Here is a 24,220-nt window from a genome sequence, read left to right as displayed (position 1 = left end):
CACGACTGTAATCCCAACACTTTGGGAGGCCCAAGGCAAGTGGATCACCTGAGGTCAGCAGTTCACCAGCCTGGCCAACATGGTGAAACCCCATCTCTACTAAAAATACAAAAATTAGCCAGACGTGGTGGCAGGCATCTGTAATCCCAGCTACTCTGGAGGCTGGGGCAGAAGAATTGCTTGAACCCGGGAGGCAGAGGCTGCAGTGAGCTCAGATAGTGCCTTTGCACTCCAGCTCGGCGACAAGAGTGAAACTCCGTTGCAAAAAAAAAAAAAAAAAAAAAAAAAAAAGTCCCCATAAGGAACAGCTTACTTTTGCCAGATTTTAAAATTCCACCTGTGGCCGGGGGCCCTCCCCACGGTTTCACTTTTAGTTCATGTTTCTTCTGTTTGTTTGTGTTTTTTTTTTCCCCTGCCGGAAGACCTCATTTTCCTCGTCCATATCTTTGGCCTGCTGCGGCTGCTCCGTTTTTTGTTTTTTGTTTTTTGAGACAGGGTCTTGCTCTGTCACCAGGGCTGGAGTACAGTGGCGCAGTCTCAGCTCACTGCAGCCTGCAACCTCCACCCTCCACCTCCTGGGCTCAAGAGATCCTCACATGTCAGCCTCCCAGGTAGCTGGGACTTCAGGTATGTACCACCATGTCCAGCTAATGTTTGTATCTTTTGTAGAGAAAGGGTTTCGGTATTTTGCCCAGGCTGGTCTCAAACTCCTAGGCTCAAGAAATCACCCACCTCAACCTCCCGAAGTGCTGAGATTGCAGGCATGAGCCACTGCACCTGACCTTGCCTGCTTTTTTTCTTTTTTCTTTTTTTTTTTTTTTTTTGACACTGAGTCTCGTTCTATCACCCAGGCTGGAGTACAGTGGCGCGATCTCGGCTCACTGCAACCTCTGCCTCGTGGGTTCAAGCGATTCTCCTGCCTCAGCCTCCCAAGGAGCTGGGACTACAGGCGCCCACCACCATGCCTGGCTAATTTTTGTATTTTTAGTAGAGGCAGGGTTTTACCATGTTGGCCAGGCTGGTCTCAAATTCCTGACCTCGAATGATCCACCCACCTCGGCCTCCCAAAGTTCTGGGATTGCAGGCGTGAGCCACCGTGCCTGGACTTGCCTGCTTCTTGAGCTGCTTCAGAGGCTGCTTCTTGCCACCTTCAAGGCAAGACTTGGTTCTTGCCACTCTTACCCCCTACCCTGCTACCAAAACCTACATCTTGTTTTTTTTAGGCATTTCAAGGTAGATTACACTTTTAAATCAAGTGGTTAAGGTAGGATCTCCTGAAGTAGATATCTGGGCAAAGACTTGAAGGAGAGAAGGGAGTTAGCATATTATCTGGGGACAATTGTCCCAAGCAGAGCACAGCCAAGGCAGAAGCCCTAAGACAAGAGCATGACTGGCATGTTCTCTGAGCAGTACTGGGGCCCTGTGGTGGAACGAAGCAAGGGAGAGAGAGTAGTAGGAAATGAGAGCTGAGGTGTAATGGGGAGCAGATCATGCAGGACCTGTATGCCATTATGAGGGTTTCAACTTGTACTCTGAATGAAACGAGGAATTATTGGAAGGTCTTTGGGCAGAGAAGTAATGTGAGCTGACTCACATTTTAAGAATCAGTAGGCCAACTGCAGTGACTCACACCTATAATCCCAGCACTTTGGGAGGCTGAGGCAAGAGGATCACTTGAGCCCAGGAGGTTGAGGCTGCAGTGAGCCAAGATTGTGCCACTGCACTCCAGCCTGGTCAACAGAGTGAGACCTAATCTCAAAAAAAAAAAAGAAGAAGAAGAAGAAGATGTGGAGTGCTTCAAATGCCACCAGAAAATCTTATTTCTATAGTGCCCTGTTCTTGTGAAGCTAGCATATGTAACTCTGCTACATAATCCAAGGTCTCCTATAAATGAATTTTTAATACTCATTTTTTTAAACTTTGTTAACTAAAAGGTTGAGATTTAAGCTCCTAACCAGTTTGTTTCTTGTGCAGCCCACAGAACTTAATTGCCCAATCTCAGTCTGGTACTGGTAAAACAGCTGCCTTCGTGCTGGCCATGCTTAGCCAAGTAGAACCTGCAAATAAATACCCTCAGGTAAGGATTTATGAATTTAGGTTTTCTACTAATGCATAGATAGAAGGGGATTTCCATTTGATGGATTAAAAGACAAGCTATGGGCTGGGTGCAGTGGCTCATGCCTGTAATCCCAGCACTTTGGGAGGCCGAGGTGGGCGGATCACCTGAGGTCAGGAGTTCTAGACCAGCCTGGCCAACATGGTGAAACCCTGCCTCTACTAAAAATAAAAAATTAGCTGGGCCTGGTGGCATGTGCCTGTAATCCCAGCTACTTGGGAAACTGAGGCAAGAGAATCATTTGAACCCAGGAGGCGGAGGTTGCAGTGAGCTGAGATCGCACCATTGCACTCCAGCCTGGGCAAAAAGAACGAAACTCTGTCTCAAAAAAATAAAATAAAAGCCAAGCTATGCATTACTTTTTACACAAACTGAAACTCCTTAAATTGAGCACAAATAATACGGGATATCTTCCAATGGCAATAAAAATCCTGTTTCCTTTTTCCATGGTGTGCCAGTTCTGGGATGCTTCTTACAGGCTTGGCTCCTTTACTTGCAGGAAAACCTGTTTCATCAGCAACTGCCATCCATTAGAAAGTTCTGAGAGCTTTCTGAGTAAACGAAAAGAAAGCTAATGCCAATTGGAACTTTAGATCCTTGCTCATGGGTGGGTTTTTGTATTGCAGTGGCCAGTATCTGTTTTCAAGTGTCTTTACCCAGGCAGAGTTCTGACCCCTAAGAATTCTAGCTTATGACTCTGTAGCTTAAAGAATCAAATGGTGTACATTTTAATGTACATATTCTTTCCTTCAGCTTCAGCTGGAGGAGTGGCTAAGTACTAATGGTAATTCCCCTTTGCAAAAGAGCTATTGTCTTGAATTTGCACTCTGCATTCTTTTCCTGCCAGTGTCTATGTCTCTCCCCAACGTATGAGCTCGCCCTCCAAACAGGAAAAGTGATTGAACAAATGGGCAAATTTTACCCTGAACTGAAGCTAGCTTATGCTGTTCGAGGCAATAAATGTGAGTATGTGAATGTGGTCCTAAATCATCAACCTAATTCTTTTTATTTTGAAATATTTCAAAACCCACCCAATAGTTGAAATAATACAATAAACACATGTATGTTCTCCAGCTAGATTCAAAAACTTAACATTTTGCCATATTTGCTTTACATAAATGTATACATTTTTGTCAAACCATTTGAAAGTAAACTGCAGACATGCACCTCATGAGGACATTCTTTGCCATACCTATGGATACCCTTTTATCACAACCAGGAAAATCAACAGATTTCCTAGAATAACTAATATCCAGTCCATTTTTATTCCTCCCCAGCTGTTCCCAAAGTCTTCCTTTATAGCTGTTTGGTTTTTCGACCAAGATCAAGTTAGCGTTTATACGTTGCGTTTGGTTGTTGTACTTGTTTCTTTCAATCTAGAATTGTCCCCCTACCTTTTTCTCTCCCTATTATATTTAACATTTTGCACAGACCAGACTAGTTGCTTTTCAAATATTCTACATTCTGGCCGGGCGCGGTGGCTCACGCCTGTAATCCCAGCCCTTTGGGAGGCCGAGGCGGGCAGCAGATCACGAGATCAGGAGATTAAAACCATCCTAGCTATCATGGTGAAACCCCGTATCTAATAAAAATACAAAAAAATTAGCCAGGCGTGGTGGTGGGCACCTGTAGTCCCAGCTACTTGGGAGGCTGAGGCAGGAGAATGGTGTGAACCTGGGAGGCGGAGCTTGCAGTGAGCTGAAGTAGCGCCACTGCACTCGAGCCTGGGCGACAGAGCGAGACTCCGTCTCAAAACAAGCAAACAAACAAAAAACAAACAAACAAAAATTCTACATTCTAGATTTGTTTATTTTTATTTATTTATTTTAGAAACAGGGTCTTGCTGTGTCACTCAGGCTGGAGTACAGTGGCATGATCTTGGCTCACTGCAACCTCTGCCCTCTGGGTTCAAGTGATTCTCCTGCCTCAGCCTCCCAAGTAGCTGGGATTACAGGTGCCTGCCACCATGGCTGGCTAATTTTGTATTTTTAGTAGAGATGGGGTTTCACCACGTTGGCCAGGCTGGTCTCAAACTCTTGACCTCAGGTTATCCATCTGCCTCGGCCTCCCAAAGTGCTGAGATTATAGGTGTGAGCCACTGTGCCCAGACTTCTTTCTTTTTTTTTTTTGAGACAGAGTCTCGCCCTGTCGCCCAGGCTGGAGGGCAGTGGCACAGTCTTGGCTCACTGCAAGCTCTGCCTCTGGGGTTCACACCATTCTCCTGCCTCAGCCTCCCGAGTAGCTGGGACTACAGGCGCCCACCACTACGCCCAGCTAATTTTTTGTATTTTTAGTAGAGACGGGGTTTCACTGTGTTAGCCAGGATGGTCTCTATCTGCTGACCTCGTGATCCTCCCGCCTTGGCCTCCCAAAGTGCTGGGATTACAGGCGTGAGCCACTGCGCCTGGCCGCCTTCTTTTTTTTATTTTGAGACAGTTTCGCTAGGTCGCCTAGGCTGGAGTTCTGACTCCAGGCACGAGCCACCGTGCCTGGCCACACCCAGCTAATTTTCTAAAAATTTTTTTTGTAGGCCAAACATGGTGGCTCATGCCTGTAATCCCAGCACTTTAGGAGGCCGAGGTGGGTGGATCACGAGGTCAGGAGATAGAGACCATCCTGGCCAACATGGTGAAACCCCATCTCTACTAAACATAGAAAAATTAGCCAGGTGTGGTGGCATGTGCCTGTCGTCCCAGCTACTCAGGAGGCTGAGGCAGGAGAATCACTTGAACCCGGGAGGTGGAGGTTGCAATGAGCCAAGATCGTGCCACTGCACTCCAGCCTGGGCGATAGAGCAAGACTCTGTCTCAAAACAAAACAAAAAAACAAACAAAATTTTTTTTTTTTTGTAAAGACAGTGTCTTGCTATGTTGCCCAAGCTGGTCTAGAACTCCAAGTCTCAAGCAATCCTCCTGCCTCGTACCCTCAAAGTGATGGGATTACAGGTGTGAGCCACTTGGCCAGGACTGAATTTGTTTAATTGCCTAATTTATTTATCTTCATTAGCAGAATAAAAACCCAGAATGTTTATGGCTATGGACTCTGGGGCTTATTCTGTTAATTATTTTTTGTTACTAATTTTTTCTACACTAGTTTGTTTTACAATTAATATTATTTAAGTAATTTTAAAAGTGTTGTTGGCCGGACATGATGGCTCATACCTGTAATCTCAGCACTTTGGGAGCCCAAGGTGGGTGGATCATTGTAAGGTTAGGAGTTCGAGACCAGCCTGACCAACATGATGAAACCCAGTCTCTACTAAAAATACAAAAATATTAGCTGGGCATGGTGGTGCACACCTGTAATCCCAGCTACTCAGGAGGCTGAGGCAGGAGAATTGCTTGAACCCGGGAGGGGGAGGTTGCAGTGAGCCGAGATCGCACCACTGTACTCCAGCCTGGGCGACAGAATGAGATTCTGTCTCAAAAAAAAAAAAAGTGTTAGAGGTTTGGTTGAGTTTTATGGATCTCTGAAACAAATGTGACCTTATGAAAATCAAGTCTGCATACAGTGTCCTAATGCCAACTTGAGGCCAGTTCTGAAAAGTAAATAATACAGTGAAACTTATTGGGAGATAATCATTTAAAATTTTGCAATTTGTATTCGAATTAGAAGGGTAGAGAATTCTGAATTTTTTTTTTTTTTTTTTTTTTTTTTGAGACAGAGTCTCAGTCTGTTGCCGGGCTGGAGTGCAGTGGCGCGATCTCGGCTCACTGCAACCTCCGCCTCCTGGGTTCAAGCGATTCTCCTGCCCCAGCCTCCCAAATAGCTGAGATTACATGAGCCCACCACCACACCCAGCTAATTTTTGTATTTTTAGTGGAGATGGGGTTTCGCCATGTTGGCCAGGCTGGTCTCGAACTCCTGACCTCAGGTGATCCGCCTGCCTCAGCCTTCCAAAATGCTGGGATTACAGGCATGAGCCACCGTGCCCGGCCCTTTTAGTTATTTTTAAATGTACAATAAATTGTTGACTGTAGTCACCACATTGTGCTATCAAATGCTAGATCTTACTTATTTTAATTGTATTTTTGTACCCATTACCTTTTCAGCATTTTTGTCTGTTATTATGTCCATTAAATACTATAGTGATATCCTAACCTTTCCTTAATATATTAATGCAAACAGCAAAACATTTGCATTAAAATATATAATAGGTTTAGAATTTCTCAGAGAGAAGAGCTGGCTTTGCCTTTGAAATACCCATGGAGGCCGGGCACGGTGGCTCATGCCTGTAATCCCAGCACTTTGGGAGGCCGAGGCAGGTGGATCACCAGGTCAGGAGTTCAAGACCAGCCTGGCCAAGAGAGTGAAACCCACCTCTACTAAAAATACAAAAAAAAAAAAAAATTAGCCAGGTACAGTGGCAGGTGCCTGTAATCCTAGCTACTTGGGAGGCTGAGGCAGGAGAATCGCTTGAACCTGGGCAGCAGAGGTTGCAGTGAGTCGAGATCATGCCATTGCACTCCAGCCTGGGCAGCAGAGGTTGCAGTGAGTCGAGATCATGCCATTGCACTCCAGCCTGGGCAACAGAGTGAGACTCTGTCTCAAAAAAAAAAAAAAGAAAGAAAGAAAGAAATACCCACACATGGAAAACATCTTGGGTCTCCACAGTGGAAAGAGGCCAGAAGATCAGTGAGCAGATTGTCATTGGCACCCCTGGGACCGTGCTGGACTGGTGCTCCAAGCTCAAGTTCATTGATCCCAAGAAAATCAAGGTGTTTGTTCTGGATGAGGCTGATGTCATGATAGCCACTCAGGGCCACCAAGATCAGAGCATCCGCATCCAGAGGTAGGGATCTCGAGGGTGGGGGACTCCTCAGATTCCCCATCTGCAGTGTCTTCTCCCTTCACTTCAGATGCCTCCTCTGGCTTCTGCCTGGGTCTTGGCTCTCGTACTCTCAGCAGCATTTGTTTGACGGGCCACTTCCGTGTCAGCGCTGACCACAGTCCCTCCCAGCCTGGGTTGAGAAAGGAGACCTAGGGACTCTTCCCCAACCCCTGTCCCCATCCCAGGCCTGCTGCTCCTCCTCCCCAAGACGCTCCTCTCCCATCAGCCTTCCTGGGCATCTAGACCCTCCCAGCTGGGGAGGCTGTGCTTCTGTCGCTTCCCGGGGCCACCTGGGGCCACCTACCAGGGCCTTCCCTTGCAGGATGCTGCCCAGGAACTGCCAGATGCTGCTTTTCTCTGCCACCTTTGAAGACTCTGTGTGGAAGTTTGCCCAGAAAGTGGTCCCAGACCCAAACGTTATCAAACTGAAGCGTGAGGAAGAGACCCTGGACACCATCAAGCAGTACTATGTCCTGTGCAGCAGCAGAGACGAGAAGTTCCAGGCCTTGTGTAACCTCTACGGGGCCATCACCATTGCTCAAGCCATGATCTTCTGCCATGTGAGTAGCAGCGGCAGTGGCAGGCCTGGCCCTTCCCTCTCAGCCAGCTCCCCACAGGGCTCAGGAGGACTGGATGCCCCTGGGTGCCATGGGAAGAAAGGAAGTGGTTTGTTCTCCTAAGGTTTTAGTGAGTCGTAAGAGGGAGACTTTGATTCCACTTCTTAGTGATTACTTGGAGAAAACCCCAAGTAACAGCCAATGAAATAATTTTTAGATTTTTAAGAATATAAGCTGGGCGGCTGGCACGGTGGCTCATGCCTGTAATCCCTGCACTTTGGGAGGCCAAGGCGGGTGGATCACCTGAGGTCAGGAGATCAAGACCAGCCTGGCCAACATGGTGAAACCCCATCTCTACTAAAAATACAAAAAATTAGCCGTGCGTGGTGGTGTGCACCTGTAATCCCAGCTACTCAGGAGGCTGAAGCAGGAGAATCGCTTGAACCCGGGAGGTGGAGGTTGCAGTGAGCTGTGATTGCTCCATTGCACTCCAGCCTGGGTAACAAGAGCGAAACTCTGTCTCAATACAAAAACAAACAAACAAACAAAAAACCAACAACAAAAAAAGAGTATAAGCTGGGCAAGTACCTGTAGTCCCAGCTACTCAAGAGGCTGAGGTTGGAGGATCGCTTGAGCCCAGGAGTTCAGACCAGCATGGGCAACATAGTGAGACCTCATCATTAAAAATATATATATGGCTGGGTACAGTGGCTCACGCCTGTAATCCCAGCCTTTTGAGAGGCTGAGGTGGGGGGATCTTCTTGAGCCCAGGAGTTCAAGACCAGCTTGCACAACACAGCAAGACCCCATCTCTACAAAAATTTTAAAAATTAGCCAGGCGTGGTGGTGCATGCCTGTGGTCCCAGCTGCTTGGGAGGCTCAGATGGGAGGATTGATTGAGCCCAGGAGGTTGAGACTGCAGTGAGCTGTGACTGTGCCACTGCACTCCAGAGTGGGGAAGAGAATGAGATCCTGTCTCAAAAAATTTAAATTTAAAATAAAATTTTAAAATATATATGTTGTTTGTTTGTTTTTGAGATAAGGTCTTGCTCTATCATTCAGGCCAGAATACAGTGGCATGGTCATAGCTCACTGCAGCCTTGGCTCTTGTTACTGGGGCTACAGGTATGTGCCCCATGCATGTCAGCCTAATTTTTATTTTTATTTTTGTAGAGGTGGGGTCTTGCTATGTTGTCCAGGCTGATCTCAAACTCCTGGCCTCAAGCGATCTTCCAGCCTCAGCCTCCCAAAGCCTAAGACTACAGGCACGAGCCACCATATCTGGCAAGAACATAGACTATTTAGGAATGAAGATCTTTGGCTAAAGCCACACTCTTCCTAGATACAAAACTAACAGCAGTTACGTAACTTATCTAAAAAGAAAAAAATCATATGACTAAAATTCTATTTGAAAGAAAATTTTTTTTTTGAGATGGGTTCTTGCCATGTTGTGCAGGCCAGCCTCGAACTCTTGGGCTCAAGTGTGTAGCTTGGACTACAGGTGTGTACTACCATGCTTCATTGAGAAATTTTAAGCCTAACCTCCTAACTGGATTTAGCAGGGCCTTCATGTATTTTAATCGTGGCAAGCCACTTTTTAGCAGTTGTCTTCCTTTTGTTTTTAACAGGTCTCTTCATAAAAAACAATTCTTTTCACTACAGACTCGCAAAACAGCTAGTTGGCTGGCAGCAGAGCTCTCAAAAGAAGGCCACCAGGTGGCTCTGCTGAGTGGGGAGATGATGGTGGAACAGAGGGCTGCAGTGATTGAGCGCTTCCGAGAGGGCAAAGAGAAGGTTTTGGTGACCACCAACGTGTGTGCCCGCGGTAAGCAGAGGACGTGTCCCACCTGGTCTGCCAGGCTTGGGGTCCCAGGCCCAGTTAGAGCCAGAAATCCTTGTACACAGGGAAGTCGGATGGTCTCAGGGAGATGGGTGGGGTTGGTGACACTATTCCTTTCTAGGAGAGACTGTTTGGATTTCCCTCAGGTGATAAGAACTCCCACAGAAGCCAGGAGTCCTGACTTGGTGGAAGGAAATGTACAGGCATCTGACTGGTAGAGAACGGAGCCTGCTCTTCCAGGGATGCCCATCTCCAGAACATTGTGTCTCCCAGAGGCTTACTGACTGATTTCATAATTTTGTTGGCACCTGCCAAAGTTTTGTTCTTTTCCTCCAGGTTCTGCTGTATGCCTGTATGTGCCCTCTCTTGTACCCAATTCCCAGAGTTGGCCTGTCCCAAATTTATTTATTTTTTTGAGACAGAGTCTCGCTCAATGGCCCAGGCTGGAGTGCAGTGGCACAATCTCAGCTCACTGTAACCTCCGCCTCTTAGGTTTAAGTGATTCTCCCGCCTCAGCCTCCCGAGTAGCTGGGATTACAGGCGCCTGCCACCAAGCCCAGCTAATTTTTGTATTTTCAGTACAGATAGGGTTTTGCAGTGTTGGCCAGGCTAGTCTTGAACTCTTGACCTCAGATGATCTGCCTGCCTCGGCCTCCCAAAGTGCTGGGATTACCGGTATGAGCCACCGCACTCGGCCCTCCAAATTCTTTCCCTTTACCCGAAGTTGGTATGCATTGACTTACCTGTGGACGACAGTGATTTTTGTCTCCTGTCCTTACTTCTCTCTGTCTCCAACTCTCAGGGACTCATTCATCACCTCTCCCTGCACCCCACCCCCTGACCCCTGCTAGTTTGGTTTCTATGCCTGTAGCTTTGCTTTGGGGCATCATCTGAATCTCATACTGCACGGCCTTTCAGATCTGGCTTCCTGCACTCAACGTCATGCACGTCTCTTAGTGCCGTGTTCCCTTAATGCTGAGTCATGCTCCATTGTATGGATGGACCACATGACTGATTTGCCTCCTGTCCTTAGTTCTCTCAGCCTCCAACTCTCCTTCCTGCAGGCATTGATGTTGAACAAGTGTCTGTCGTCATCAACTTTGATCTTCCCGTGGACAAGGACGGGAATCCTGACAATGAGACCTACCTGCACCGGATCGGGCGCACGGGCCGCTTTGGCAAGAGGGGCCTGGCAGTGAACATGGTGGACAGCAAGCACAGCATGAACATCCTGAACAGAATCCAGGAGCATTTTAGTGAGTCCCGGGGAGGGTCCTGTGCCTGGCGCCCTTTGCTAAGTAGGGCGGGGTGGTGAAAGGGGTAGGATCTTCTGTAGCCCCAAGAGAGGCTCTGTCCCTGGCACACTCCCCTCCTTTCTAACCATATGGCAGTTCTCAGGGAGCACACCTGGAGACTTCAGGACCCAGGGACTCCAAGGACAGCTCCCCTGTGACTGGGCTTCGGGGCGTGGGGCTCTGACTGTTGCTGTCAGTGACTAGGGGCCCTGCTGCCCCCTGCTTAGGCACCCGGAGCCTTTGGGGCTGAATGAATGATTGCTGTGGCCCGAGGTGGGGCACATTCCTGGGCAGGGTAGAGACTTGTGTATCTTTCCCCCAGATAAGAAGATAGAAAGATTGGACACAGATGATTTGGACGAGATTGAGAAAATAGCCAACTGAGAAGCTCCACCAGCCACTGATGCCAGCCCTGGCACTGCCCCTGCACAGGAGACAAGTGCGTTCAGGGCACAGGCCCCGACATCACCCCAACGACAACGGCACAAGTAGAGAGAAACTACCTACCTCACTTCAAATTATGTTTGGACTTGACAAAAATGTATGCAAATGATGGGGGATGGTAGAAAAAAATTATTTACACAACCTTGGAAGATTAGGCATGAATACACAGAGATTTACCTTTTGGAAGTTTCATCTTTTAATTTGGCTAGTGTTTCCTTCATGCTAATCTAGATGCTGTGGCTGATTACTTGCCCAGGATCTCCTGTGGCAGCCTCTGCTTGTTCTCTGGCTTGGAGTGGATGGGGCAGCCTCCAGCTCCTGTGGAAGTAATGGAATAGCGGCGGAAAGGGAACACAGAGAGGGAGGCTTCCAGTAAGATAGGTGTGTAAGCCCAGCCATCATGTTTGGAATGGCATGAGGCAGCAGAGGAGGCCTGAGAGCTGCTGCTTTGGACTTGGGGGTGGGACAGCTCATCTGAGTATTGCCAGCCCCCTGTCCTAGTGCCCACAGCAGAAGGGAATTTGTTAAATAAGCATGGACCAAAATGCCAACCTCTCGGTTGTGTATATGGGTTTGTGTCACAGGACTGTGACCTGTTCTCGGTGGGTGCAGTCTGTGTAGAGTGCACATCTGATTATTGGTGGGTCCTGTGCCTGTGCTTAAGCAAGTCCTGTGGAGAAGTCATCATGGAGAATTAGTGGTGGCCCTAGCGTGCCACAAAACCTGGTCTCATGAGCATTTGCAACATCCCTTTTACATCCTTAATATCCCCTTACCCCACAGTAGCCCCAAACAAATGTGATCTGAGGTTTAGATCCTCAGTGAAAATTGTGGTTTCAAGTCTTCATGGCCAGCCTCAAGGCAGTTCTAGATGTGATCAGCAGTAGTCACAAATTCTTGTTTTGTCTCCACACCCAGAAGGCAAGTTTTGTCAGAGCTGGGGAATAATTTCAGATATTTGACATCTTGATTATAAAGGGCTTCTGAACATCTGTGTTTACTGCCTTTGGAATACAAACAGGTGCAACTGAGGGACTAGCTACACTACCACCATTTATCTGTCCAAGGCAAGAGTATAACCAAGGCCTTTGCTCCAGCCTTACTTGGCATCTTTGCGCAAGATAGTCAGAGCAAACAATAGTAATGGACACTTCTCACACCTGGCCAAGGCTGTTGGTACCCACGAAATGACAGCAAAGATGAGAGGAAACTGAATTGCAAGAGCAATATGAAACCCCAACCAAGAGGAGTACTTTGCAGTTCTTTGGCTTTGGTGTAGAGTGGCCACTTTCTCTAGGACCTGGAAGAAGAGTTTGATGTGCTAAGAACGATTGTGATCCTAGGTCTTCTTTGTAGGCATCTCTGTATTTAGGCCAGATCTGCCTCCTGGGAAGGGAAGGGGCCAATGTCAGCCTCCAGGTGATTTCTTTAATCTGACATTACAAAGAGACCAACACACTGCCAATTCTACCACATTCCCCTGGTGGGTACTTGACTATGTAGTTTTCTCTATGCTTCTGGTCAACTCTGACACATCTTGGAATTCTTGTAATAAGAAAAGAAATTTTTATACTTTTTTCTCCTTCCCTGAGTCCTGTGGACCAACCCTGAAATACTAAAAACAAGGGCAATAATTAAAGAAGTATAGACTCTTTAGTAGGCCACAGGCAGAGCAGACTCCCACCTTCTCAAGCACATACAACCTCTCTACTGGTGTAGCCCCAAGTCTGAGAAGGAAAGTGGGAAGCGGGGTGCTGCAGACTCTTTGACAGCAGGAGGAATGGGAATCTGGTAGAAGTATAGGTCAACAGTTCTTTTTTTTTTTTGGAAACGGAGTCTCACTCTGTTGCCCAGGCTGGAGTGCCGTGGCACGACCTCAGCTCACTGTAACCGCTGCCTCCCAGGTTCAAGTGATTCTCCTGCCTCGGCCTCCTAGGACTACAGGTGCACGCCACCGCGCCCAGCTAATTTTTGTATTTTTAGTAGAGATGGGGTTTCACCATGTTGGCCAGGCTGGTCTTGAACTCCTGACCTCAAGTGATCCACCCACCTTGGCCTCCCAAAGTGCCAGGATTACAGGCGTGAGCCACCGCGCCCAGCCAACAGTTATTAATCAGGGGTCTTGGACCTCTAAGAATTCACTGGATGGGTTTCATGGAGTCTATGAAGTATATATGCAGTAGTTTGAGTTTAAATGTATTTTCCTGGCTGGGTGCAGTGGCTCATGCCTGTAATACCAGCACTTTGGTAGGCCTAGGTGGGCAGATCACCTGAGATCGGGAGTTCGAGACCAGCCTGACCCACATGAAGAAACCCTATCTCTACTAAAAATACAAAATTAGCTGGGCTTGGTGGTGCATGCCTATAATCCCAGTTACTTTGGAAGGCCGAACCTGGGAGGTGGAGGTTGCGGTGAGCTGAGATTGCGCTGTTGCACTCCAGCCTGGGCAACGAGAGCAAAAATGTCTCACAAAACAAAACAAAAAGGCCCGGCTCAATGACTCACACCTGTAATCCCAGCACTTTGGGAGGCTGAGGCGGGCAGATCACCTGAGGTCAGGAGATCAAGACCAGCCTGGCTAACACAGTGAAACCCCGTCTCTACTAAAAATACAAAAAATTAGCCGGGCGTGGTGGCAGGCGCCTGTATTCCCAGCTACTTGGGAGGCTCAGGCAGGAGAATGGCCAGAACCCGGGAGGCGGAGCTTGCAGTGAGCTGAGATCGCGCCACTGCACTCCAGCCTGGGCAACAGAGCGAGACTCCGTCTCAAAAAACAACAACAACAACAAAACATATTTTCCTGGGGAGACTCCCAAAAGATTATATGTCTTTTAAAAAGGTAAGTCCCACTGTTGTGGATGGTTCTGGAATGTTACCCCAGCGTTACTACAGCTCATATTTCTTCCTTATTCCTTCCATATTCATTCCTGCCAGTGCCTAGCTCCCAGGGCCATAGCTGCGTCTGTGACCTTGTGTAGCCTAGAGCCAACAGTGATGTAAATCTGCACTGAGCTTGGTGAGCTTTGGTCCCTAGGGATTCTTTTACTGATTTTAGTAAGTACCTATATATGAAATGATAGCTGGGTGGGTTGACTCATGCCTGTAATCCCAGCACTTTGGGAGGCTGAGGCAGGAGGACTGCTTGAGCCCAAGAGTTCAAGACCAGCCTAGGTAACAAAGTGAGACCGTGTCTCCACAAAATAATTTTTTTTTAAATTAGCCAGGCATAGTAGTTCATGCCTGGAGTCCCAGCTACTGGGGAGGCTGAGGCAGGCGGATTGCCTGAGCCCAGGAGTTCAAGGCTGCAGTGAGTTACGATTGTGCCGTTGCACTCCAGCCTGGGTGACAGAGCAAGAAAGACTCTGACTCAAAAAAAAGAGAAAAAAACACTGGGTGCAGTGGCTCATGCCTGTAATCCCAGCACTTTGGGATGCCAAGGCAGGCGAATCACCTGAGGTCAGGAGTTTGAGACCAGCCTGGCCAACATGGTGAAACTCTATCTCTACTAAAAATACAAAAATTAGCTGCGTGTGGTGGTGCATGCCTGTAATCCCAGCTACTAGGAAGGCTGAAGCAGGAGAGTTGCTTGAACCTGGGAGGCAGAGGTTGCAGTGAGCCGAGATCTTGCCACTGCACTCCAGCCTGGGCGACAGAGTGAGACTCCTTCTCAAAAAAAAAAAAAAGAAAAAAGAAATGATAAACTGCTCTAGAACAGAGAAACTTGGGAAAAGGAATGTTTGGCCCAGTGGAAAATTCTGGATATATTCATTATCTATAAATAATGCATTTTATTATTTTTCTTGAGTGTCATTCATTGGCTGTATGCATAAGAACTAATTGTTGATATATTCTTTTAATTGAAGATTAACCTGAATTGAGGATTAACATGAAGATTAATTAATAATAATTCATGTTAATTGAACTTAATTATGAAGTTTTCCTATTACCAAGAAATCATTAATGAGTATAAGAAGGAAAGAGCTGGGTGCAGAGTGTCACACCTATAATCCCAGCTACTTGGGAGGCTGAGGCAGGAGGATCACTGGAAGCCAGGAGTTCCAGATCATTCTGGGCAAACAGCGATATGTTGTTTCTTAAAAAGTTTAAAAAAGAAAATTAAGCCAGGCACAGTGGCTCACTCCTGTAATCCCAGCACTTTGAGAGGCCAGGGCAGATGGACTGCTTGAGGCCAAGGGTTTGAGAACAGCCTGGGCAACATAGTGAGACCCCATCTATAAAAAATAAAAAATTATAAAAAAATTAGCCAAGTGTGCTGACGCATGCCTATAGTCCCAGCTACCCAGGAGACTGAGGTGGGAGGATCGCCTGAGCCTGGGGGGTTGAGGCTGCAGTGAGACATGATCCATGCCACTGCACTCCAGCCTGGGCAACAGAGCAAGACCCCATCTCCTGAAAAAGAAGGTAGGAGAAACAGCAGCATGTTTTTGATTGCTGGTATTTGGGTATTTTTGTTTTAACAAGACTAATGTTGTAAAGTTTAACATTCTGTGCATTGGGATTGCCCATGGCTGAGCTCTACAGTCATTCTGAACCGGTGTGGTGGAGGTGCTCACGGTCATACTGGTTGAAGTTTTCTTGAAATATCTCAAGTTTGGTGTCAAGCACTTTATATTTTTCTTGTTGTTGAGATGGAGTCTTGCTCTGTTGCCCAGGCTGTAGTGCAGTGGCGCCATCTCAGCTCTCTGCAACCTCTGCCTCCCAGGCTCAAGCAATTCTTGTGCCTCAGCCTCCTGAGTTACTGGACCACAGGTGCCACCATGCCCGGGTAATTTTTGTATTTTTAGTAGAGATGGGGTTTCACCATGTTGGCCAAGGTCTTGAACTTCTGACCTCAGGTGATCCGCCTGCTGTGTATAGGCGTGAGCCACCATACACGGCTAATTTTTGTATTTTTAGTAGAGACGGGGTTTCACCATGTTCGCCAGACCGGTCTCGAACTCCTGGCCTCAAGCGAGCAACTCACCTCGGCCTCCCAAAGTGCTGGGATTACAAGTGTGAGCCACCATGCCTGGCCAGGTTTGTTAATTTCTATAGCAAGTAGGATTATGCCAGAGGAACAAATTAAATATTTTATTCATTTGATTTTTTTTTAACTTTCCCTACCTTCGAAAAACTCTGACTTTAACATCAATGGAAGGGACAACTTCAGAAAAAGGTGCAGTACCTCTAGTCTCATGGACCGTTCTGCTTAACTCCCCCACACTTCACTATTTCAAAACTTTCACTCACCTCATAATTCCAACCCTATCATCCCCCTCAGGTGTCAGCAAATAAGCTCCTTACTCTAAGAAAATGGCTAACATACAGAAACTCCCTCAACCTTCTGCCACCAGAACTTCCTCCATGAGCACCGGTCCTTCCCTCTCCCTCCTGTTCCAATGAGACATGTATCCCTGTTATCTAAATTTCTCAGCTGAGTGAAATTACTCACACCTAATCTCAGCAACCTCGGGAGGCCAAGGCAGGAGGATCCCTTGAGCCCAGGAGTTTGACACCAGCCTGGGCGACACAGGGAGACCTCATCTTTACAAAAAAAAATTAAAAATTAGCCAGGCATGGTGGCTCATGCCTGTAGTCCCAGCTACTTTGGAGGCTGAGGCAGGAGGATCACTTGACCCCAGGAGTTTGAGGCTGCAGTAAGCCGTGACTGCATCATTGCACTCCAGCTTGGGTAACAAAATGAAACCCTGCCTTAAAAAAAAAAAAATATATATATATATATATATATATATATATATGTAAATATGTACATTTTTCTGCCAATCCACCAACTTCCCTCTCCTGGCTTTTAAGAACTTGCTCTGTCAACTATCCCCTTATATTTGCTACCTCTCCCACCCCATCAGCTCTTTCTCATTGATATTTTAACATGTTCATACTTGACCGCTCTTTACAATTCAACCCTCTATTCCTCATCTTTCAGCCTAATATGTCTCCTAATGGCAGAAAGTCTTGTAAGGTTGCTTGTATGCAGAGTCTCATTCCTCATCCCTCTGCAGTCTTGACTTTTGCTCCACGACTCCCCTGAAATAGCCTTCATGAAAGACACTGATGACTTACAGGTCCGAAATCTGAAAACCACTTTTTTTTGAGATGGGGGGGTCTCACTTTGTTGCCCAGGCTGGAGTGCAGTGGCATAGTCACAGCTTACTGCAGCCTTGAACTCCAAGCTCAAGTGATCCTCCTGCCTCAGCCTCCCTAGTAGCTGTGGCTACAGATGCATGCAACCACACTCAGCTTAAAAGCTACATTTTAATCCCTGTTATATTTGCCTTCTCAGCAGCATTTAACTCTATCAACAGTCTCTTTCTCTGGCCACTCTTCTGGGGAGGAAAGTGACGCACACTTTGCTTCCTGGTCTTCTCTCTACCACTTCAGTCTTCTTGGCAGACCTCTCCTTTATTCACCTCCTAAATGGGCCTATTCCTCATGGCTCTATTCTGGGTTCTCTTTCCCTGCCAGAGGCAACACTGTTCATTCCTATGGCTTTATTTGTCTGCTGGTGACACCCAAATCTATACCAAGACCTGATCCTTGAGCTCCAGCATCATGAAAACGAAAGCACACATGGCACTTGCACTTGGGGTGTCTTCTATGAGTCCCGTCCTCATGTCCAACATTGAACATATGCCACTACCAAGCACTCAAAAAACCCAAGCTCTGCTCTCAGCTTTTCCTCTAACTTCCCCTCACAAGATGGTACTGCAATAGCCTGTTACTCAAGCCAGAAGCCTGGGGTTCATCATGAATCTTCCTGCCCTGCCCTGCTGTCCTTTTATATCAGTTATCCACTGCTGTGTTGCAAATTGCCCCAAAACAATGGCTTAAGACAACAGCCTTTCTCACAATTCTGAGTTGTCTGGAAAGCTCTGCTGGTCTCTCCCAGGCTGGCTGAAGCAGCTGTCTTCCCCCAGCTAGTATCTGGACTCAGCTACGGCTGCTAGGCCTCTCCACGTGGCTTTCGTCTTCACAGGATGGTGGATGGTCTCTGGGCTCCTTCTCTCTTTTTTTTTCCAGACGGAGTCTCGCTCTGTCGCCCAGGCTGGAGTGCAGTGGCGCGATCTCGGCTCACTGCAACCTCCGCCTCCCCAGTTCAAGTGTTTCTCCTGCCTCAGCCTCCCTAGTAGCTGGGATTACAGGTGCCCACCACCATGCCCAGCTATTTTATTTTATTTTTTTGTATTTTTAGTAGAGACGGGGTTTCATCATGTTGGTCAGGGTGGTCTTGAACTCCTGACCTTGTGATCTGGTCTCTGGGCTCTAAGAGGAAAGAGCAGAAGCTGCAAGGTCTGTTGAGGCCTGGGGTCAGAACTCTCCCAGTGCCACTTTTCTCACATTTTTGGGTGAAGGCTAACTACAGGGCCAGCCCAGATCCCACTGGTGGGGAAATAAACCTCATCTCCTGGTGGGGGAAGCTATGAAGTATCTGTGGCCAGCCTTCATCCTTCATGCCTATAATTCTACCATCTATTTGGTAAAACCAAATGAAATTGCCACAGTTTGGCAATTTTTGGCCTAAGCAGCAGCACTTTTATATGGCTCAATCTAATAATTTTGGCTGGGCGCAGTGGCTCATGCCTATAATCCCAGCACTTTGGAAGGCCAAGGCGGGTGAATCACCTGAAGTCTGGCTCAAGACCAGCCTGGCCAACATAGTGAAACCCCATCTCTATGAAAAATACAAAAATTAGCTGGGCATGACGGCGCATGCCTGTAATCCCAGCTACTCGGGGGGCTGAGGCACAAGAATTGCTTGAACCCGGGAGGTGGAGGTTGCAGTGAGCCAAGATCGCACCACTGCACTCCAGCCTGGGCAACAGAGCAAGACTCTGTCTGAAAAAAAAATTTAATACTTTGGAGTTTGTTTTTTAATTTTAAAGTTTTTTATAGACAGGGGTCTCACTATGTTGCCCAGGGTGGTCTCAAACTCCTGGCCTCAAGTGATCTTTCTGCCTTGGCCTCCCAAAGTGCTGGGATTACACGTGTCAGCCACCCTGTATAGCCTCAATCTAATACTTCCTGAATTCACCCTGGTCTGCACTGCCGTGGTCATCTGGTCTACTACACTAGCTTCCTAGCAGGTGCGTATGCCTCCACTGAGGTTTTCCTGCAGTTCCTTTGTCTCACAGCAGCCAGTAAGATCTCTGCCACCTTTGAGTGTGATTACCCCACTCCTGCTGAAGACTCCCAACTCATTTACATTTTTCCTAAGTGGCATGTGAGGCCCTCCAGATCAGGCACCTACTTAACTCACCTGCTCCATTTGCTTCCCAGCTCATACCCTCTGCTCCACCTCCACTATTGCAGGACTTTCCTCAGATGCTGGGCTATGTCATAGAGAAGTTGGTTGTCCTGTGACTTTTCCTCTCCAGTTTCTCAGATCTTGAGGACCGTATTTTCTCCCCCACTGCACTCTAAAGCAGAAACAAAAATTCAAAGAAACTGCCAGGACTTAAGGGTGAGGTGAAAAGTGTTCACCTCTAGGAGTCCTGCTAACATGGGCATGAGGGAAGAGAGAGGCGGCTAAAAATAGAGTCCTCTGATGCTGCAGAGGACACTCCCCTCCTCCACCCAGAGGCAAATCATCTGTGGCCAGTCTTGTCCCCTTAAGTCCTTCTCCCGCAAAGAGCTCTGGAGACCTGGACACCCTGTGTGGGAAGAGGAGCCTGGAGGGGGAGTCTTGTCGCTCCACCAAGTTGCCCCCAAACAACTTGTGAGCAGAAGCATCCCCCGCCCTTTGTGAGTAAAGTCCTCGTTCCGCCTCTGCTCTTCCATCACTGGGCTGCGAGTCCCGGGCTCTCAACGGAACTCTTTCCTCTTCACTCAGTCCTTCCCTTCCATCTCATTTTTCCTAATCCTTCCTGTTCCCAAGGTAACAATCACTTCTTCGGGAGGGTTTTTTTTTTTTTTTTTTTGAGTCTGAGTCTCGCTGTCGCCCAGGCTAGAGTGTAGCAGCATGATCTCGACTCACTGCAACCTCCGCCTCCTGGGTTCAAACGATTCTCCTGCCTCAGCCTCCCGAGTAGCTGGGATTACAGGCGCCTGCCACCATACCCGGCTAATTTCTGTATTTTTAGTAGAGACGGGGGTTTCACCATGTTGGCCAAGCTGGTCTCGAACTCCTGACCTCGGGTGATCCGCCCCCACCTTGGCCTCTCAAGGTGCTAGGATTACAGGTGTGAGCTACCATGCCAGGCATGTTCCTTCATCACAATCTCCCATAGTGCCCTGTACTTCCTGAATCAGCATTATCTTAGGCAACCTCTGAAGGTCTACATAGATTCTCTCATTCACTCCTTACAACAAAGGTGTTGATTCCTATTTTACAGATAAAGAAGCAGGCACAGAGAGGTCTAGTAATTTGGCCCAGTCTGGCTCCAGGGCCCATACTCTTAACCACAAGGGTGTATTTGCCTCATGCTGCTTTTGGGACCCTTGGTTAAACATATGTCCTCACTTCTATTTGAAGTCCAGTAAGGGTAGTGAGTATATCTAACTTAATCACCACTGAATTCCTAGCTGGCAGCAGGGGGGTACTGCAGAGAAAGCTGCCCTGTTAACGTGTGTTAAGAACCAGGTGTGGTGGCTCACACCTATAATCCCAGTGCTTTTGGGAGGCCAAGGCAGGAGGATCGCTTGAGGCCAGGAGTTTGAAGTTACAGTAAGCTATGATCACATCATTGTACTCCAGCCTGGGTGACAGGGCAAGGCCCTGTCTCTGTAACAACAACAACAACAACAAAAAACAGAAGTGGGCCTGGCTCAGTGGCTCACACCTGTAATCCCAGCACTTTGGGAGGCCAAGGTGGGAGGATGGCTTGAGCCTGGGAATTTGAGGCTGCAGTGAGCTGTTTGTGCCACTGCACTCCAGCTTGAGTGACAGAGCAAGACCCTGTCTCCCCCAACAACAACAACAAAATCCTCACACCCTCCTTTTTAATGGTACAAATAAATTTATTACTACTTGTATTTTTTAAGTTGGATTTTTTTCATTACATGGCTTTGTCTATTACCTATAGTTTACATAGAGTATAACGCAAAGATAGTAGGTATAAAATTTCATGAGTTTTGATAATTGTATACACGTATAATCACTGCTTCAATCAAGATATAGAGCATTTTTGGCTGGTGTGGTGGCTCATGCCTGTAATCCCAGCACTTTGGGAGGCCGAGGCAGGCGGATCACTTGAGGTCAGGAGTTTGAGACCAATGTGGCCAATGTGGCGAAACCCTGTGTCTACTAAAAATGCAAAAAATTAGCCAGGCCTGGTAGCGGACGCCTACAGTCCCAGCTACTCAGGAGGCTGAGACAGGAGAATCGCTTGAACTTGGGAGGTGGAGGTTGCAATGAGCTGAGATTGCGCCACTGCACTCCAGCCTTGGAAATAGAGCAAGACTCCGTCTCAAAAAAAAAAAAAAAAAAAAAGATACAGAGCATTTTCATCATCCCTGAAGTTCCCTTGTACCCCTTTCCAGTCAATCCTACTCACCCTATCTCATCCCCAGGCAACCACTGTTCTGACTTCTATCTCTATAGATTAGATATACCTGTTTTGGGCTTATATGAATGGAATCATGCAATATGCACTTTTTGCACCTGGGTTCTTTCACGCAATATAATGTCTATGAGATGTCAAATCTCTCCACTTGATCTTGGCCAAGAGAGCGAGACGCGATGAGATGTCAAATCTCTCATCCATGTTATTGCATGTATTTCATTCCTTTTTATTACTATTTTTTGAGACAGAGTCTTGCTCTGTCACCCAGGCTGGAGTGCAGTGGGGCAATCTTGGCTCCCGCAACCTCCGCCTACCGAGTTCAAGCGATTCTCCTGCCTCAGCCTCTCCTGAGTAGCTGGGATTACAGGCGCACCCCACCACACCTGGCTAATTTTTTTTTTTTTTTTGAAACAGGGTCTCCCTCTGTTGCCCAGGCTGGAGTGCAGTGGCGCGATCTCAGCTCACTGCAAGCTCTGCCTCCTGGGTTCACACCATTCTCCTGCCTCAGCCTCCCGAGTAGCTGGGACGACAGGCACCCACCACCACGCCCAGCTAATTTTGTTTTTGCATTTTTAGTAGAGACGGGTTTCACCGTGTTAGCCAGGCTGGTCTCGATCTCCTGACCTCAGGTGATCCACCTGCCTTGGCCTCCCAAAGTGCTGGGATTATACGCATGAGCCACTGCGCCCGGCCCTAATTCTTGTATTTTTAGTAGAGATGAGGTTTCGCCATGTTGGCCAGGCTGGTCTCGAACTCCTGACCTCAGGTGATCCACCAGCCTTGGCCTCCCAAAGTGCTAGGGTTATAGGCGTGAGCCACCGCCCCCGGCCCTTTTTTTTATTTTTAATCAACATTATTGAAAGGTATAATTTATATACCATAATATTTTAAATACACAAGTTCTCGCACAAAAATTAGCCAGGGGTGGTGGCGAAGTGCTATATTCCCAGCTACTGGGGAGCTGAGGTGCGAGGATCACTTGAGTCTGGGAGATCAAGGCTGCAGTGAGCTGTGAACGTGCCACTGCATTCCAGCCTAGGTGACAGAGCAAGACCCTGTCTCAAAAAACAAACAAAAACAGTTATTCTTCCTTGGGAACTGCTTATAAAAAAGAAAAAGCAGGTCAGCACTGTGGCTCACACCTGTAATCCCAGCACTTTGGGCGGCCCAGGCAGGCAGATCCTTGAGCTCAGGAGTTCAAGGCCAGCCTAGCCAACGTGGTGAAACTCCATCTCTACTAAAAATACAAACATTATCTGGGCGTGGTGGCGTGTGCCTGTAATCCCTGCTGCTTGGGAGGCTGAGGCAGGAGAACCGCTTGAATCCAGGAAGCAGAGGTTGCAGTGAGCCAAGACCCGGCCACTGCACTCCAGCCTGGGTGATATCTGTAAATAATGGTTCCATGAGTTTAGAAATACAAAGTAGCATGAGTTAACAAATTTACACATCTATGTAACCAGGTCCCAATCAAGATACAGAATAATTCTATCACCCAGGAAGTTCTCTTGTGTCTGGACCAAACATCCTTCTCCACAGGTAAGCTCTGTTAGTTTTTATCACCATAGATTTTATTTGTCCTATTCTTGAATCTCATATAAATAGATTATACATTATGTATTTGGTGGTCCTTCAACATAATGGCCAGGTGTGGTGGCTCATGCCTGTAATCCCAACACTTTGAGAGGCCAAGGCAGGAGGATCTCTGGAGTTAGCAGGAGATCGAAAGCAGCCTGAGCAATATAATGAAGACTCCCGTCTCCGCAAAAAGTTTAAAAACTAGCCAGGAGTGGTGGTGCGGGCCTGGGGGCCCAGCTACCTGGGAGGCTGGGGTGGGAGGTCAAGGGTGCAGTGAGCCGAGATCACACCACTGCATTCCAGCCTGGGCGACACAATGAGACCCTGACTCAAAAAGAAACGAAAAAACGCATTGTGTGTTGTGTTTATTGGATGGTGGAATTATGGGGTTTACGGGTCTTCTGTTGCGTTTTGGTTTTTGTTTTCTTACCTGTTATCGCGTTCCTAACAGTAGAAATTGGCATCATATAGTATTCTCATGGAACTTTCCTTTGTTCAAAGCCCTACAGTTCAGAGACTTACACATTTAATGTGAGATACGACAGGCTTAAAAAGGAACGTTGGGGGCCGGGCGCGGTGGCTCACGCCTGTAATCCCAGCACTTTGGGAGGCTGAGGCGGGAGGATCACAAGGTCAGCAGTTCGAGATCAGCCTGGCCAACATGGTGAAACCCCATCTCTACTAAAAATACAAAAATTAGCCGGGCGTGGTGGCGGGCACCTGTAATCCCAGCTACTCGGGAGGCTGAGGTAGAATAGCTTGAACACGGAGGCGGAGGTTGCAGTGAGTCGAGATCCCGCCACGGCACTCCAGCCTGGGACAGAGCGAGACTCCGTCTCGAAAAAAAATAATAAAATAAATAATAAAATAAATAAAATAAAATAAACGTTGGCTTATTTCAGTGTGAAGTAAGGCAACAAACGGAGGGCTAACGGTTCCACTTCGTAGAGCTCAGACATTTTAAGAAGCGAGGAGGCCGCGTCCTGGAAGGGTGAGCAAAAAGCGCGAGGTTTGCGCACGAAGGGAAAGGCGAGGCCCGAG

At 47.6% G+C, this 24,220-nt stretch overlaps 1 protein-coding gene and 1 long non-coding RNA gene across 18 annotated transcripts in view; one reads left to right on the top strand and one right to left on the bottom strand.

Moving 5' to 3' along the window:
- The window catches only part of DDX19B (DEAD-box helicase 19B), a 44,263-nt gene extending 32,999 nt beyond the window's left edge, over positions 1 to 11,264 (top strand). For 14 of the 17 annotated variants that reach the window (XM_054668014.2, XM_024349395.2, XM_063796200.1 and 11 more), the window contains 7 exons: positions 1,975 to 2,077; positions 2,964 to 3,078; positions 6,731 to 6,908; positions 7,270 to 7,507; positions 9,167 to 9,329; positions 10,409 to 10,600; positions 10,962 to 11,264. In XM_054668014.2, the coding sequence (XP_054523989.1) occupies positions 1,975 to 2,077; positions 2,964 to 3,078; positions 6,731 to 6,908; positions 7,270 to 7,507; positions 9,167 to 9,329; positions 10,409 to 10,600; positions 10,962 to 11,023 (1,051 nt within the window). In that variant the 3' untranslated portion in view covers positions 11,024 to 11,264. Of the gene's footprint in view, positions 1 to 1,974; positions 2,078 to 2,963; positions 3,079 to 6,730; positions 6,909 to 7,269; positions 7,508 to 9,166; positions 9,330 to 9,490; positions 10,601 to 10,961 lie in introns of all 17 variants that reach the window. The other 3 variants (XR_010152161.1, XR_010152163.1, XR_010152162.1) reach the window with 1 other exon arrangement.
- LOC104002664 (uncharacterized) lies at positions 11,261 to 24,196 on the bottom strand. The gene is made up of 3 exons (XR_001710411.4): positions 23,610 to 24,196; positions 19,360 to 19,519; positions 11,261 to 11,401 (listed from the first exon to the last, which is right to left on the bottom strand). It is a non-coding gene; the product is annotated as an uncharacterized LOC104002664 (long non-coding RNA).
- Positions 24,197 to 24,220: the final 24 nt, after the last annotated feature.

The sequence above is a fragment of the Pan troglodytes genome, chromosome 18 (assembly GCF_028858775.2).
Source record: "Pan troglodytes isolate AG18354 chromosome 18, NHGRI_mPanTro3-v2.0_pri, whole genome shotgun sequence".
In the NCBI taxonomy this organism is placed as follows: domain Eukaryota; kingdom Metazoa; phylum Chordata; class Mammalia; order Primates; family Hominidae; genus Pan; species Pan troglodytes.
Note: the sequence above shows the minus strand (reverse complement) of the source record. Positions and strands in the feature narration are given on the sequence as shown.